Here is a 17,684-nt window from a genome sequence, read left to right as displayed (position 1 = left end):
AAATGAGAGCCAATCTTATTGGAAAGTACAAGCCAGTGTGCTCCAGTGGGGGGTGGCGTGACCCCCATGTTTGCTCGGCAGAAGACAAGCTGTATTATGGTCAACTGCAGGTTTCTGCGACATTCATAGACTGTGGTTATAGTTTACTGATATCTTATGTGCACTTGCTATCTTGTACATGCCATGTGTGACTGTTGGCACAGTACTGTGTTTTGCACCTTGACCCCGGCATAACTCTGTCTTGTTTGGCTGTATTCATTGACATTCATGTGTGGTTGAATAACAATTAAAATTGAATTGAGTTGAAGACTCTGAGGAGATTGGTAAGGTTAATGTTGAGAAAACTATTTCCCTTTTGGGAATCTTGAACTAGGTTCAGAATGGCGGGGGGGGGGCGCGGTGGGAGGCTCAAAGTTTTAAGACAGAGGAGGAGGAGGAGGAGGAATGTCATCTGTCAGGAGTCAGGAATCTTTGGAATTCTCCCAGAAAGCTGGGTCATTGAGTGGTAGAGATGCTGAAGATAAGGAATCCATAATGGAGTCAAGGGTTCTGGGGCCCAGGAAACAAAAATGCTGAGTTCGATGGTGTAATGAACAGTGATCAAGCTGGAAAGACCAAATGGTTACGCTTTCTCCTATGACATATATTCCAATGTCGACTGAAAAAATTCAGTGTCATAAAGGATAGGGATGGCATTTACATGTAATGAAGGATTCTAACAAGACAAGCCAGCATATGAAGGAATAAAGGATATAGCATTGGATCCTTTTGTTAACAATGTCATAAATGCAAAGAATGAACTGAAAATATGGATCCTCTGTGAAAGGTGTAGGTAAACAAGGCAATTAACATTCAATTCACTCACAAGTTAATGTTTCTTACAATGCTTTTCTGAAAAACAAAAACAGTTGAAAAGTCAAAACGTAATACATTAATAGATTTATATTGGTCTGCCTGAAGATACCCATTCCATAGAAGTTCTGAATCAATTTGATTCCATAACACTTGCAACTTCAAGCTGCCTTAGGTTGAAGTCTAAAAGACTGGCATTAGTGAATTGATTTCTGTTTTTATACAAAACATAAGCCACATGTAAATCAATTATTTTGAATGTATTTCAGTGGCTGTAATAAGATCCCTCAAGCAACACATTAATTCATTTTGCAACAGTTATAAAATGCTAGCGTATTCTGGGAACGTGAGCTGATTATCTTGCTTTGCGCAATTCATAGTCATTGAAACTACACTTTTTAAATATTAACATATGAATAATTCATCATTTCAAATGAAATCTGCCATCTACTAACTTCAGCGGAAATACAATTCCTTTTTAAGTAAGTATGTTAATTTCTCTGTTAGAATACCAATTAAGGGAACCTTATCCCAAAGTGTTATATTTTCTGTGTCAAAGCACACAGACCAAACTAGATTGTGTAATTCAGGTCTAAGTTACAACTATGTAATAATTTATTATAATATGTAGAGTTAAAAATCAAATAAAGATTGAGAGAGATAAATAGATTAATGTCCCAAAGCACTCTACAGCCTATGAGATACTCTTGTGAAAATAATTCTGCCTGTAATCTACAAGAGTTTATGAAAAGTTTATCTGTATAAAGCAAGAGAAAAGAGAGAGGGAGCAAGGGAGTCACTACATACATAAAACAGCACGTCATGCTAAATAATGTGCAGAGCGGAGACTTAACTGTGGTTAGTATCAACCTGCTCTCCATTAGAACCACAAGCACCAAATTGTGAGAAAGTATTTCTTGATAAAGAAATACTGAAGAATATCACAGCACTGTTTTAAGATTTTGTTTTAAACTATTCTATTTATCTTTATTCTTTAACAGGTCAGATAACAATATTGTACAAAATTAAATTATAACCACAATAGGAAGCAATCAAGAAATTTGAAGGATTTAACAGCTTTGTCAACATTTCTGTATTGATTCTAAACATTGCCCTCCACTTGGACCTTATCATCAGTAATTACAAATGATTTATTATGGTGACAAATGGGAAAGTTCCACCAGATAATGCTGAAGTCACAGATATGCCTGCTCAGGTTTCAAGATATACTGCCTCCCACTATCCATTTGTAATACAAGTTGTAAAACACTGGAGAAAGAATTTTATGAACTCTTACATTCCTGGTGGATCAGTCAACACAGGTATTAGGTACAAGGGAATGAACAACTTAATGAAAATTCCTAAGAGGTTCAAAAGGTACCCTGTAAGTTGTAAAACATGGCAAGCAAATATTTATTAGATCTCAATGATCGAGTGCATGACTGAGCAACAGTTACAAATTTGTATAGCAGGCATTTCAGACTTTTTGAGATTGAAGGGTACACCTTCACACAGACATAAAACATAATGAGATGCATCATATATAAAGTTTAAAGCTGATAATCATACACATTGTAAACCTCCCCTATCAAACAAAACACAAACATTGATTGCACTCTAAACAAGCATGTATTTAACAATAAAGCCTAGGAGCTCAAAGTCTAATTTGGTCAATGCCCTCTTTCCCTGTCGTTTCTTAACTTTTCATATAAAAAAGGATAAGACTGTTGAATTGTGATTAAATCATAATGTTTTAAATTTATGAAGCTAAAACTCTTGATATAAGGTAGATATGGCATTTTTCCCCAAGATTTTTAATTGGAACATTTATAACCACAGCTTTAATCAAATTTAACACCTGATTGAGATTAAATGTCAAATTGTAATGTTCAAGTATCAGTTTTTTTAAGGTTTGAATTTTATCCAACTTCACCTTACTCCTTGGGGGGAAAAAAACTAAACTGCAGATGCTGGAATGTGAAGCAAGAACATCAATATCAAGCAGCATCTGTAGAAAGGATCTGTAGATAGCGTACCATTGAAGAGGTCACTTCATTGACCTGGAACCCTGAATGATCTCTCTTTCCCTAAATGCTGTCTGAGTGGCTGAGTTCTTGTAACATTTCCATTTTGGTTTCAAACACCTTTTGCAAACTGAATCACAATAATCTTGTTAGCCACTGTGACATGACTAGAAATTTATATATCTAAAATTGGATGCATTAAATCAGAGTGATAGATCACAGTTTCTTTTATGGTTGGTGGGATCCATGCATTTTATCATAGTTTTGTAACTTACAGACCTTGAAGTCCTTAACATGATAAAGAGACACAGCATTTTCATTGTGCACTGAATGCCTTTTCGTTGCTTTTCCATATTAAAATCCAAGTTTAACACTGCAGAAATTCTAAAATTAAGAAGGCATAGTCACGTCACCTAAGCATATAAGAATTTACTTTCAATAAAAATATACTATCAATGGGCTTATTTTACAAAACTACTTTAATCAAATATCACTGTGATGATTGTACATTCTAGTACCAATTGTTTGGCGACAATAAAGTATAAAGTATAAGGTATAATCAAAACCAGTCTTTTTCTCTCTTAAATCTTGATCACCATTAAGCAACAGTATACCTGCCTTAGTTGGGTTACACAATTTGTCACTAGAACAAGTCTATGAGATCTGCAAAGTTCCCGTCACAAACAACCACTTTTGAGAACTCATTTTATGGATTTTCCAAATGAACAAGAAAAATCACAGTATAGCACTTCAAAATATTCCAAATGTGAAAACAAGGGACTGATACATTTGGTGGATTTAATGAAATAGAAATCTCAATGATGTGTGTACAAGTGAGCACAGCTGTTTCTGCTGGTAGATAAATGAAGCAATTGAGACATTAAAATAAGCAGTTTTGCACTGAACACAATGGAACTGTTAATGAAAAAGGATAATGGTTATCACTTTTAGAACAGCATAAGTGACTTCCTATTTTAAATCCACATGCCTTTCAGTACTGGTACTGTAATAGCTACTCAAAGGAGAAATGCTATTGCAAATCACTATGAATCAGAGTGATTGAGGAAATAAGTTAACTTAATGCAGTATGGTACTGCATCACCACACCTTCATAAAAATACAAACTCCTTGTTGCAGGTTGTATGATATCCGTCTCTTTATAAAGAACAGCTGTAGCAACATTGAACATGCACTGATTCAAGGCTCTTTCAAGCAAGTCCACCAACAGAAAATCTTTTACTTACACTTGGGTATTCTTCATTGCAACCTAGTGTTTTACTTAGATTTAGAAGAAATTGCTTCACTGGTTATGTTTGAAGTTTATTAGCTCTTAACTTTAAGCAACTGGGCAAAAAATGAATAAGCTTGCAGGAATCAAAACCCTGCTTTCTGTATCCGAGCTAACTCTATCACCCAGGCTTGCTGACTTAGACTGGTTTCGAGTTCACAAATGACTGAATTTTAAGCTTCCCCTCCATTTCCTTTAAAGATCCTCCACAATGTCTCTCCTTCCCTTCTTCTCTAGCTCAACACAAACCAACCGAGTAATCTTTAGTAATTGTCCTGCCTCTGCTTACACTCAGGAATTCCCTTCATAAAACCCTCTCTCTCCTTTTGTAAGAACATAGCTCTGCGACCAAGATTCAGTTCTAATAAGTCAAAGACAATGTGTCCAAAAGATATTTGATAATATGTTTGAGAGCTACCTTGGAATATTTCACCACCTGGCAGGTTTGCGTAAATTTAAGGCATCATGTTATGAAGTTCAGTCTCTAATATGGTGGTTTTCAAAGTTATGATGCAACCAAGACATATATGGGTGGAATATATATTACCCAAAATTCCTTCAGTTCAGGATGTACCATCAATTAACTTAAAGTCAACTTATCTTCTCCGAACTTGCAAAGGAACATTGGGAAGGGCAAGAACATTGACACATGGACATTGCAATCATAAAGGCATCACACCAGAGGCTCTTCTTCCTCATGAGTTTGAGAAGATTTGGTATGTCATCAAAGACTCTTGCAGATTCCTATACATGTATAGTGCAGAACATTCTGACAGATTGCATCCAGCCTGATACAGACACTCGAAAGTATAAGATCACAAGAGGCTGCAAAAGGTTACACACCCAGCCACCTCCATCATGGGGTGCAAGGCTTCCCACCATCAAGAACATCTTCCAGAAGGTGGCATCCACCTTCTGAGGATTCTCACCATCCATTACATGACCTCTTCTCATTAGTACCATCAAGGAAGAAGCACAGGACACTGAAGACTCACACTCAAAGATTTAGAAGCAGCTTCTTTCTCTCCATCATCAGACTCATGAACAGTCCATATATCCATGAACACTACCTAATTGCTTTTTTTTTGCACTACTTCTTCTGTAATTTATAGCAGTTTTGTGTTTGTCATAAAACAACAAATTTCACATCATATTAAGTAAGATAGCAATAATAAACCTGATTCTGATTCTAATAAAAGACAATTCATTGTATCATCAAAAATAAACAAAATGCCGTACGACTTATTTCATGTACCTAATCTTTCTGATTCAGCAAGTTTTTTGAAGTGCAGAGGAGACATTGCAGAATACTTAGCTAGCTTCAGGCATTACCACTTAGTGAAACCTTTGTTGTAATGCAAGTTAACCCTTTTTTTTCTTCAGCAGCTTTTCTATGCCTTAATGTATTTTGGGACTTATTTCTTCTGTGGATCAGTTTTGCACTAGTTATATAAAATAGCCTGCTTTACTTTATACTAATGCTGACTCTACGTACCAACATTAGCAAATTGAAGGATATATCTGAAGTATTTCCGCCTTCCCTAGTGCCTTGTTTGCCCCAGTATTCAACCATAATACATCATTGCTTTATTACCCTGTTGCCAACAACTATCTTATTATTGCTGTGTCTGACCTGTGCTTTGATCAGATGGGTTGCCTGGACCATTTGAACAATTTACCCAAGTTCATTATGGACATTGGGAAATGAGAAGGGGAGGGGTGGTTTTACAGCAGAAGCAGCTGGAAAAAAGGGCTGATGATCTTGCAAGGAAGAGAAGGCAAGAGTCCTGGTGCATCAGTACTGTGAAAATACCCAAGGTAATAGCAGAGATAGAAACAGATGTTAAAGGTAAACATTCAGATCCTTACACGAGTTAATAACTGTTCCTAGACCCTACCTACAGCTGGGGAAGTTGAATGAACAGTCATCTCATACTTTGTGCCAGTTATAACCTGGCACTGTTAAATACAAGGTCATGGGGTGAGAGAGATGTACATTAAATCATTCCAAAACTCTCCAGATGTGCAGCTGTGTATGTTAACAGTCTCATTTCAATTGATGTTAAAAAAGCAGAAAGCCCATACATAGAAATAAATAAACTGAGTGTCAGTTACAGGCCACAATTAACAAAGATGGGCAACAGCACCTCTACCATAATTATTCTAAACACAGGTGCTCCACAAGGCTGTGGCCTCAACCACTTACTCGACTGCCTGTACTCTCACAACTGCTTGGCTGTACTCTCCTCTAACCCCATCTACAAGTCTGCAAAAGATACCATGATATTGAGCTGTCTCTCAAATAACAGTAAGTCAGCGTACAGGAGGGTGATAGAGAGTATAGTGACATGCCATCGTGGAAACCTTTCCTTCAATGTTAGCAGAATGGAAGAGTTGGCCATTGACTTCAGGAAGGGAAGCAGTACACGTGTTCCTGTTTATTATAACAGTGCTGAGAACAAAGGGGTTCAGAGCTTCCAGTTCCTAGGAGTGAGCATCAACAATAACCTGTCTTTGTCCTATTACATGGATGCCAGGGCCAAGAAAACTTAAAAATGTCTCTACTTTCTTAGGAGATTGAAGAAATCTGGTACATACCCTTTGACTTTCACAAACTTTTACCAATGCACCATAGAGAGCATCCTATCCAGATACATCACGGCTTGGCATGGCAACGGCTCTGTACGTGATCAAAAGAAACTGAAAAAGGCTGTCAACACATCCCAGTACATGACAAAAACCAGCCTCCCCTCCATGGCCTCTGGCTACACTTCTGGCTGCCCCCGTAAAGCATCCAACGTAATCAAAGACCCCACACATCCCGGACCTTCACTCCATTCTGGCATAAGATACAAATCCTTAAAGTGTATACCACCAGGCTCAAAGACAGCTATCCCACTATTATTGAATGATCTCTTAATATGATAAAATAGAACTTACCCTCGTAATCTACACTGTTATAAACTGACACCTTACTGACAACCTGCACTGTGCTTCTTCTATAACTAACACTTTATTCTGCATTGTTATTGTCTTTATCTTGAACTACCTCAATCCACTGCCGTAGCAATCTTATCTCTGTGCATATTGCGCAAGACAAGATTTTTTTAAACTGTACCTTGGTACACGTGACAATAATAAACCATTCACCACTCCCACTTCCTTCTCCAAGCCTAAACTCACCTCTGCAACAGGAAGCAGTACTGATGGGAATTAATGGATAGCTAATCTTTTCAGCACCAGCTCAGCATCTCCATAGCTGTCAGATTTGTTCCATTCCGTTCCACTCTGGCCATCGTGGCTTACTGAGTGACTGATTTCTTTACCAACACTTTACAGGATTTTGGAATTTCTAAAGGCAAGATATTGATGGAGAAGGAGTCCCGTTTCATTAATGCAGAACACGGTCTGATGCTTTTTACACTGTACCCCCTCCTCGTTCTCAAAATGTTGTAATCGGTAAACAAACAAGTGAGAAACTAGAAAAATAATTTTAAAAATACTACTGAGCTTCAGATGCGAGGAGATGAGCTGCATGAGTTAGATCAGACATCCATTACCACAGATAAATCAGACAAGACCAGACAAAGAAATGTGGCCATTATCCTTTCTAAATATTTCTGTATTAAGGTGATCCAGGAACTGAGTCATGAAATTTCCCAGTTCAGGTCCCAATGGGGTAATTGTAAGATCATGGAGCTGAAATATTACTTTTGTTTCTCTCTCCATTGGCCTGGCCAGGCATTTTTCTGGTTTAATCAAACCAACTGCGGAACGGTTGAAAAATCAGACGTAGTGGTCCCTGTCCAATGGTCTGTAGGTGGTGATCTACTGGCACATTTCGACGAGTAGCAAGCCTTTGCTGGAAAGGGACTTTAAAGGCTTTAAATGAAGCACTCTAAACAGGAATCTGATCCACCATTCACTAAAAGCTAATGCAATTTGACTCATCCAAGGCAAGCAAAGACTTTTGTCCTCCTCAGACAACATATTAACAGACGCATAATTTGTAAACCCTTGGAGCCATAAAGGACAGTGCATGCAATCTGCACTTTACCCAAAAATATTATCATTCATACAATCAGTCAAGACAACGTAACTGATTTTCCAAAATCTCACTATGATCTCTCGAATTTTGCATGAGCATTTAATAGGAAGCATTAATATAAAATTGCCATTCATTAACTTCAATTGTGATATATATTAGTAGGGTTCCTACACTCATTGTTTACAAAGTAGTTTTGAAAATGCACATACAAGCATAGATCCACCTTTGCTCAAAAGAATTAGAATTAGAATTTTTTTTTCCTTGCATCCATTTCACAACGTGAGGGAGTAAAAATCTTTATGTTGTGGCTCCATCACAATGTACAAGCAGTAAGGAAGGGAAACGTGGGTGGGTCAGGGTCAAGGTTGCAAAGCTCAAAAGTGGGAAAGAGGCATTTAATTACTAGAAGAAATCTGAATGAATAAACACTACATCTAAGATTTATGGGAGATATGTTCTGGGCTAAAAGAGACAGTAGAAAGTAAAATATGATCAGTTGCCACAAGGATATGGCCCATGGAGTATGACGAACTGGTGTAAATAAGAACAGCTGTTATACAACATCATAAAGATGATCATCTGGTTTCAGCTAACCACTGAAGACGTTATCCACTGTTTCTGCAGATGTGGACACATGCGATTTGAGATATTTCAGAACAGAATAAAAAAGATTTTAAAAATCACTTGAACCCACTTTACTTAGTTCCACTTGAAGTTCTAAGTCTAGCACATTTGTATTTCAGACGAGGCTTTTCTTAAAATGTAACGTCGATTGGTTAGAGATCTGGGCAATGCCAGCATTTATCACCTATCCTTGATTGCGCTCGAGCTGGGGATTGGGAATGATCATCTTGAATCACTGCTGTCCTTGCGAGACAGATACTCCCACAACATTGTTGGGGAATGAATTCCAGGACTTGGGACCCAGTGACACTGCAGTGGCAATATACTTCCAAGTCAGGGCTTGGTGTGAGATTTGGCAGGGAACTTGCAGTTGGTGGAGTTTCAAACACTCATCTTTCTTGCTGGTAGAAGTGATGGGTTTTGTAGGTGCTATGGGCTTGGCTTTAGTGAATGATTGCGGTGATTTCTGTAAATGTTACAAGTGCAGCCTGTGGCAAATGGAGAACTTAGGGTGGTGGAGGAGATTTTTGAACATCGTAACTTTGTGCAGTTCAAGACACGTTTTCCAAATAAGCGTGGCTTTAAGCTTAGGCAAAGCTAGTGATTTCAAAATTTAAACCTCTGGCTGGGTATCCTTTTAAAATCTCCTTTTATATCCTTTTAAAATCTAGAATTCATTTATCTCAAACCAGGTGAAGCCAGAATGAGATTCGTGGCACAATACCTGCTTTCATCAAGGGGTGATATGGAGATACATTCATACCAACAGTTTTACTTATGTCCTGAATAGACATACACCAGCCATCCTAGATTTCTACACTCGAGCCCTTGTATTCTGCCCATATTCACTGATGGGCAGGATATGACTGCAGAAGACCAGAGTGACAAGCCACTATAGTGCTGAGTGAGCGTGAGTCTACTGGCCACTTCTAATTTGAAACATTTAAATCAAAGCCCCTTCGGGCCTCTTACATGGATGTAAATTTCAATAAACTATTCTGAAAAGACTCTGAAAGGTGACCTTTCACATCCAAGTCCCCAAAACAACATTTAAAAAAAAACAATTATTGAGTTTATTTTATTGTAGTACTACTTGTGTGCTAATTGCTTGCCTCGATATCTGTGTTACTATAGCAATTACATTTTATAAGTGCTTTGAGACAACACAAGGTCGTGGAACATGTACAGTAATACAAAATATGGCACTTTTTTTCTTTGGGTAAGCAGCATATTTGTGAAGAAGCACACAGACTAAATTCCCGATCAGTCAGGATGACAAAGGCAGAGGGGAGAGACGGAACACTACAGCTGGTGAGCTGGTGTTCATACCAACCTAGGCACTACACCTATAGACTGACAACCAACGTGATTCCAGAAGCACTGAAGAGAAAAAAGGAAAGCCATGGGAGAAAAATTTACATAGAGATGAAAGGCCTTCTTTGCCTTCTCAGTATGAACAAACATCAAAATTTTTTAAAAATCTGAGCGTGATTGGTGTGGGATAGGAGAAAAGGGGCTGGATAATATAAGGAACCAGCTGAGAGTCCACAGCAACGAATGGAACTGCTGTTATTTCTCAGAGTATGAGCATTTCCAGGTACACAAGGGTCCCACACAGTGGGGGGACTTCACCAATAGCTTATGGGCTTTCCTCTTCTTGCCGGAATGCCCCAGAATAAATGGTGTGCAATTTGCTTAGAGGTCCTGTTCCCAGCTAGAGCTTACTCGCTTGTATTAAAGGTGTCGAAATGCCTCCTGTTTGCAGTTTCAAAAACAAGTGGTTTTACTTTCAATATTTTTCAAGACATCAAGCTGTTACTTAATGTTGATTTATTTTTTTAAACTTTTTGCTACTCAGAGTAAGTTTAAAATTGTAAATCAGCAACTGTTTTGTTTTTGTCTTGTTAGTCTCCTCCCCGCCCCCCACTGGCTCTCAGACACCTCTCTGTCCCTTTATTAGGGAGACAGAGAGCCTGTGATATGTCAAAATGTTGGATGAATGATTAGTTGTTGTTGTACCGCAGATCATGGTCCTTACTGGGGGCTCTGCTTTTGCTTGTTTGGTGGGTGGAGGGTGCTGATGCTATTTTTGCTGAAGTACATGGGGGAGGGCGAGGGTCGACGCTTTGCTGCTGCTTGTGCATAGGAGGGTGAGTGAGGGCTTTGGGGTTCTAATGTTTTTTTACCGTCACTCATTTCAGAGCGCGCGGCCACTCCGAAATGATAGCGGTATTTGTTAAGTAGGTACCCTGCACAGTCCTGATTTGATGGAGACAGACGTGAGAAGCACGGAGGAACATCTGGAGAAACTTCTGAAATGCCCGCTTCGCTGCCACTGCTACTGTGCAATCGAGAATCTCCGGAGGGGAAGGCCCCAAATCCTCGGCTTTGCCTACTGCCTGTCGCCAGGGCCGGGGTCAAAGCGCTCGGCAGAGATGGTGCTCAGTGCTCGGCGTCGGAGGGGTGGTCAGAGGCTCAAAGTTTTCGGTCAGACTCAAGAGTCGGCTGTGGTCGGGTGCTTCCAGGGTGCTGCATCGGCAAGTTTGCAGCGCTGGAGGTTCAGGGCAGGGAGAGTTTTTCTTCTTTCTCCCGTCTGCATGAGATGATGGGACTTTTGAGAGACTTTGAAGCTTTTTTTTTACCATGCCCATGGTCTGTTCTTTATCAAATTATGGTATTGCTTTGCAGTTGTAACTATATATTATAATTATGTGGTTTTTGTCAGTTTTTCAGTCTTGGTTTGTCTTGTGTTTCTGTGATATCATTCTGGAGGAAAATTGTATCAGTTCTTAATGCATGCATTACTAAATGACAATAAAAGAGGACTGCGTGTCCTCATAATCTAATCTAATCTAATGAGTACTCTTCTGTTTTCGCGGATGTCTGTGAAGAACAAGAATTTCAGGTTGTATACTGTACACATTCTCTGACATTAAAATGGAACTACTGAACTATTAGAATCAGAAATAAAAACACTCAGTAGGTCACATGAATTCTAACAGCTCTCATTTCATAGGTTTCATTAATTTTCTCACTTAACCGATCGATCTCTATAAATTAGCCTCGCCTTACCTTATCTGAGATATTTCTTTTTCCCAATCCATCCTTACCCCATCTTTTCTGCAATGTTAAAACTAACTTGCTCCCCCCTCCTCCAACCCCACCTGCAAGGAGCTTGTACTTAAATTTGATTTCTCTCTCTACGGATGCTGCCTGACCTGCTAAGCGATTCCAATAACTTTTGCTGTCATCTAGAAAAGGAAGTGACAGCTTTAGCACACAAGAGAAGTAAGGATGTAGCTTCACCATCTGCCAAAGATTTTCACAGTCGCTTCATAGGCATGGCTTGTTCTGACTCACTTACCACTCAAAAGAAACACTAATTTAAGATTAAGAGACCGACGGCAGATAAGGTAGGGTGATCTAATGTGGGATTTCAAAGCACTAATTAATGATCCCAACTGGAACTGAAAACTGTATCGGTTGTATTAGGAATACACATGGGCCAGAAAACAGCTAACTTTTTTTTGGATACTTTGAGTTCCTGAAAATGAGTATCTTCATCGACAGTTTACGGTAGTAGAGGTGATGTGACTGCTTGCCATCAAAGGAGGTTGCAGTGAGACCAATGGATATAAAGGTACCTTAAGCATAACATTTCCAAATGTCTTAGCATAAATGTCAATCAATAGATGATAAAGGATTCACCAATTCCACCCGTGCTCCAAAAATATACTGAGCCAAGTTACCAGGAAAGTTGATGAATGCAAGGCAGTGGATGTTGTCTACATGGACTTTAGTAAGGCATTTGACAAGGTCCTGCATGGGAGGTTGGTCAAGAAGTTCTATCATTTGGCATTCAAGATGAGGTAGTAAATTGGATTAGTCATAGGCTTTGAACGAGAAGCCAGAGCATGGTAGTAGATTGTTGCCTATCTGACTGGAGGTCTGGGACTAGTGGAGTGCCACAGGGATCGGTGCCAGGTCTGTTGTTGTTTGTCATCTATATCAATGATCTGTATGATAATGTGGTTGACCAGGTCAGCAAATTTGAGGATGACACCAAGATTGGGGGTCTAGTGGACAGTGAGGAAGGCTATCATGGCTTGCAGAGGGATCTAGACCAGCTGAAAAATGGAAGATGGAATTTAATGTCGCCTAGTGTGGGGTGTTGCCCTTTGGTAGGACCTACCAGGGTAGGTCTTACACAATGAATGGCAGGGCACTGAGGAGCATGGTAGAAAAATGGAACCTGGGAATACAGGTCCATAATTCATTGAAAGTGGCATCACACGTAGATAGGGCCGTAAAGGAAGTTTTCGGCCCATTGGTCTTCATAAATCAAAATGTTGAGTACAGGAGATGGGATGTTATGTTGAAGTTGTATAAGACACTGGTGAGGCCTAATTTGGAGAACTGTGTGCAGTTTTGGTCACCTACCTATAGGAAAGATGTAAATAAGGTCTAAGAGTACAGAAAAAATTTACAAAGATTTTGCTTGGTCTGGACGATCTGAGTTATAAGGAAAGATTGAATAGGTTAGAGCGTTATTACTTAGAATGTAGGAAGTTGAGAGGATATTTGATAGATGTAAACTAAATTTTGAGTAGTATACTGTAGATAGGGTAAATGCAGCAAGCTTTTTCCACTGAGGTTGAGTGGTACTACAATCAGAGGTCATGGGTTAAGGGTGAAAGGTGAAATGTTTAAGGGGAAGATGAGGGGTTGTAGGAGTGTGGAACAAGCTGTCAGCACAAGCGGTGCACACAAGCTCCATTTTAACATTTAAGAGAAGTTTGGATAGGTACATGGATGGAGGGCTATTGCGTTCCCGGTACAGGTCGATGGATGTAGACAGTTTAAATGTTTCAGCAAAGTATAGATGGGCTGAAGGGCCTATTTCTATGCTGTACTTTTCTATGACTATCGAAGCATACAGGTCACTGTGATATAATCATCATCTAACACTACGAGTACCAAGAACAATACCATTAAAAGAACAACTTCAGTGACAGGGACCTGGAGTACAAAACAGCATAATTCAATCGTTCAGTAGAATGTTAACAGGAATTGTTGAGTGTCTTTTATTCTTATGAGCAATCAACTTATGCCAGCTCAGAGGCTGAAAGATTCAAACATGGATTGAATTCAACAGTTAGAAATTATAAATTAATTCCTTGTCCAAAATCATGATACTAACCTAATAAAGTGAGACAAATGCTTAATTTCTTGCATTTCACTGTCTAGACATAACTGGGGGAATGGGAGTGCGAACATTCAGTGCTTTCTGTTGTAATATCACTATTTTATCCATTGTTTCTCTTGTTCCTACCCTATGCTAACCTCACTTTTACAGTAATCTCATTATTTTATTTGGAACCTCTAAGTATCCAAGCCATTGGCAACACTGCAAAAGCAACAGATTAGCCTTGGTGCAGTGCTAGCACTCTTAACCTGCATGCCAAAAAGGTTGTAGATCCAAGCCAAACATACATCAGTGATATTAAACCTGATTCGGATTCTGACATAACCCAGGCTCACACTTTGATGCCGTGCTGAGCAAAAGCTATGCTTTTCAAAAAGAAAAACATGCACTTTTGTAATTTCTTTCAGAGTCTTATGAACTCCCCAAACACTTTGCAGTCAAGAAGGATTTTTGAAGGAGAGTCACTGTTGAAATTTGGGAAGTTCAGAAAACAGATGTTTACATGAAGGACTTTCTAATAATAATGAATGCTAGCCGGATTATTCCCTTTATAAGGGATAAATACTGAACAGGTCATTCATGCATTCAGACTATCAGACCTTTTGCATCAACCCAAGACGGCAGGCAGAACTTTAATGTAACAACACTCTAAAGGATAGTATTTCTGATGTGCAGTCCTCTTTCAATACTGTACTGGAGTGTCAACCTGGATTATGTCCTCAGAATTCTGCAGTAGGATAATTATCCAACTCCAAGATGGGAGTGCTACCAACTGCGTCAAAGGCCACACATTTAGGTGTGGTGTACTGTTGTTCATTTGAGACATTAAACATTCAGTCTCCTCATATTGATTCAAAGATCACAAGAACAAGAATTTTGCCAATATGCTGCCCAAACCCAATTTCTTAACCAATAACCCCACAAATGATTACTGGCTATTTATTGCTTTGCTGTTTCCGAGACTTGCAGTGCACAAACAGGATACTGCATTTTCCCACAAAATACAATGCTGGCCCCATAACGATCTTTCCAAAGTACTTTCACGGGTTACAAAGAGGTTTGGACAGTGCCAAGGATAAAGAAAGACACTTTGTAAATGAGTCTCTCTTTTTTCTTTGCTTTAAAGTTTACAGTTCACTTCATCAAAAAAGAAAAAGCCAGTCATGACTATAAGAGCAGAGTAATGTCCAACCAGAAAGAACCAAATAGTCATTTGCAGAGCCTAAATGTTGAATGGACAATAACAGATGGTAGATAATTCAACCTGTGCTGAAAATCATTGTGTTCAAACAATATTATTAATATTAGAGTAAAGTGCTACATAAATGCAAGTTGTTGCCTGGTGATGGGCTTGTGGATTGTGGAGCTGACATACAATGCAGGTCAAATGAAATAATACGGAACAAATCCATTCAGTTGCTCCACTCCTGCTGCCTACTGTAGCCTTCTAAAACAACTATCCCTACAAGGTAGAACACAGTGATGTTTGGAGTCTGAAACCTCATTCAACAAAAAGTAAGAAATAATCTACTTGCAGCGCAGGAGATAACTACCCCTGATATCAATGAGGTTTCCCCTGAATGCATACACGGTGAAGTAAGATATAAACTATCACTTAAATGTAGTGGTTCCGTTCTACACTGGTAAGGCAAACTCGGAGCGTTTCTCAGATACTGTTCACCTTCATATTTCTCCAAACATAACTTAAGCGTTTAGTCGCAGTTATTAACGCCTAACCATTAATCCATTTGCTTCCAATCAGAAGTCCACTTCTTTCTGATACATCAACACAGTTCAAAAGTCCACCTGCTCAACACTCGGCTCTGCTTCTGCTCCCGAGTATATAGCAACCAGAAACTGAGCCACTTCAGATCTCGTTGAGCGTCCACTGTATGTTATCCATGGGAAGGTCACACACAGTGCAAAGGCATATGAATCCTGATTGAAGATAATCAGGTGTCGTCCACCAAAACAATAATAACTCTCAGTCACTCACCCTAATCCTTCGCATTGCAGCCACGATCTCCACCCTGCTGTTTGGTCTGGGTACGTCCAGTGTGCCGATGTACTGTGAAAGAAGAAATAAATCAATGTAAAAGGGACGGTAAAGTGGGATGTACTTTCGAAAGAAGGGGCTCGCGTTCGAATCAAAGTCTCAAGCGCCCGCGTTCGATGAAGTGATGAAAAGTTACAAACCTTCGCCTCAAAACTGATTCCATGCCGGAAAGCCTCTTCGTTATGCAGAGGAATCCGCAAATCGTGCCCGTCATCCACTAAGTTGTATTTGGTTTTGCTTGGCATGTTGGCGAGCGAAAGAAGAAAAAACACACAAAAAAAAAGACAGGGCAGAATCAGGGGTGGTGGGGAGAAGCAAATGGTCCTAGGCTGGACGAATTAAAAAATACAAGTGGCAGAACCATACGGACAATATATTTTACATCTAAACTAATGAGGGAACTTCAGCGATTTCGGGGTGGGTTGCAAACAACCCAACGTCCACCATACATCCAGAGGAGTTGCCGTACTGTTGATCGGCAGCGGGGTATCGTGGATTCCTAGCAGCGGTACTCGAGCCCGGCGAGCGAGTGCCTGCACTGTCCTCGGCCGGCTCCGAGCGCTCCGCTGCCGGCTCACTCCTGCTGCTCCGCTGCCCTTCGCTCTCGCGGCAGCGCCACACTTCCCAATCAAAAGCGCGACAGCCCAGCCTCCCTCACCATTGGACGACGGCCGGGAATTCCCACCCGATTGGCGTAAAGTTACATCACTTGCGTTCCGTGTGGCTGGAGAGCTCGGGGGCAGCTTCCTGGATTCGCCCGGGGAGGGTGGCTGGTTGGAGGGAGAAGAGGCCGGCGCTGCGATCCCCGAAGAGGGCTGGCTCGCACAACGGGTGTCAGCGCTTTGCAACGGATGCACGCTCGCCCCTATATGCAGTCACACCCCACCGACGCCTGCTCCTGAGGGTGCGGTGTGTGGAAATGATGGCTGTCCTTTGCAACGAGATCACTCTCTGCATCGGACTTAAATATTGAAAGGCAATGGCAACCCCGGTTAAAATAACTGCTCCCCACTCTGTATTAATACATGGCATAATATTACAAATCTATATACACATGCATGCGATTACCATATCTGAGCCAACGGTTGTTAAGCACCGTCAGCTTCAAAATAATTCTGTGTTTACCGACAAGAGGAATTATCGCAAACTGGAATATCGTTGATGTTACTGAAAGTTGTGCTAATTGAAACACATCCAAATGGGTGCTCTGACTGAGGAAGGTGGCGCCGCTTACTGAGGGACTTTCCCGTATATATGATGGAAACATGCTGGAAGACCGAAGCGAGCTGTCCATGTTGCCCCCGCTGGAGGAGAGAATGGTCGTTGAGGAGGGGGGGGGGCTAGTAAAGGTGAGTCACATAATCAGAGGGCACGGTGGCCAGAATACTGGGTTTGCTTGGTTGTCGGGAAACGGCTTTTTCTAGGAAATACTTCATGCATGGTGCATATGGGTAGATTTTTAAAAATCTATTTACTGTAGGATAAATACCTAGTTAAGAAACACCCCAGGTCAAAAGAGAAACCCAGTTGACAGCATTCATTGCCCCTTTAAAGAAAACACAGCCATTTAAACATAGAACATAGAA

General features: G+C 40.2%; 1 protein-coding gene across 4 annotated transcripts in view; it reads right to left on the bottom strand.

Moving 5' to 3' along the window:
• nos1apa (nitric oxide synthase 1 (neuronal) adaptor protein a) overlaps nucleotides 1-17,177 on the bottom strand; it is a 477,337-nt gene extending 460,160 nt beyond the window's left edge. The window contains exons 1-2 of one of the 4 annotated variants that reach the window (XM_063063836.1): nucleotides 16,239-17,177; nucleotides 16,039-16,110 (exon numbers count right to left, since the gene is read on the bottom strand). In XM_063063836.1, the coding sequence (XP_062919906.1) occupies nucleotides 16,039-16,110; nucleotides 16,239-16,343 (177 nt within the window). In that variant the 5' untranslated portion in view covers nucleotides 16,344-17,177. The remainder of the gene's footprint in view (nucleotides 1-16,038; nucleotides 16,111-16,238) is intronic. The other 3 variants (XM_063063834.1, XM_063063833.1, XM_063063832.1) reach the window with 3 other exon arrangements.
• Between the last annotated feature and the right edge of the window lie 507 nt (nucleotides 17,178-17,684).

Source organism: Mobula hypostoma, chromosome 12, assembly GCF_963921235.1.
Source record: "Mobula hypostoma chromosome 12, sMobHyp1.1, whole genome shotgun sequence".
NCBI classification, from domain to species: domain Eukaryota; kingdom Metazoa; phylum Chordata; class Chondrichthyes; order Myliobatiformes; family Myliobatidae; genus Mobula; species Mobula hypostoma.
Note: the sequence above shows the minus strand (reverse complement) of the source record. Positions and strands in the feature narration are given on the sequence as shown.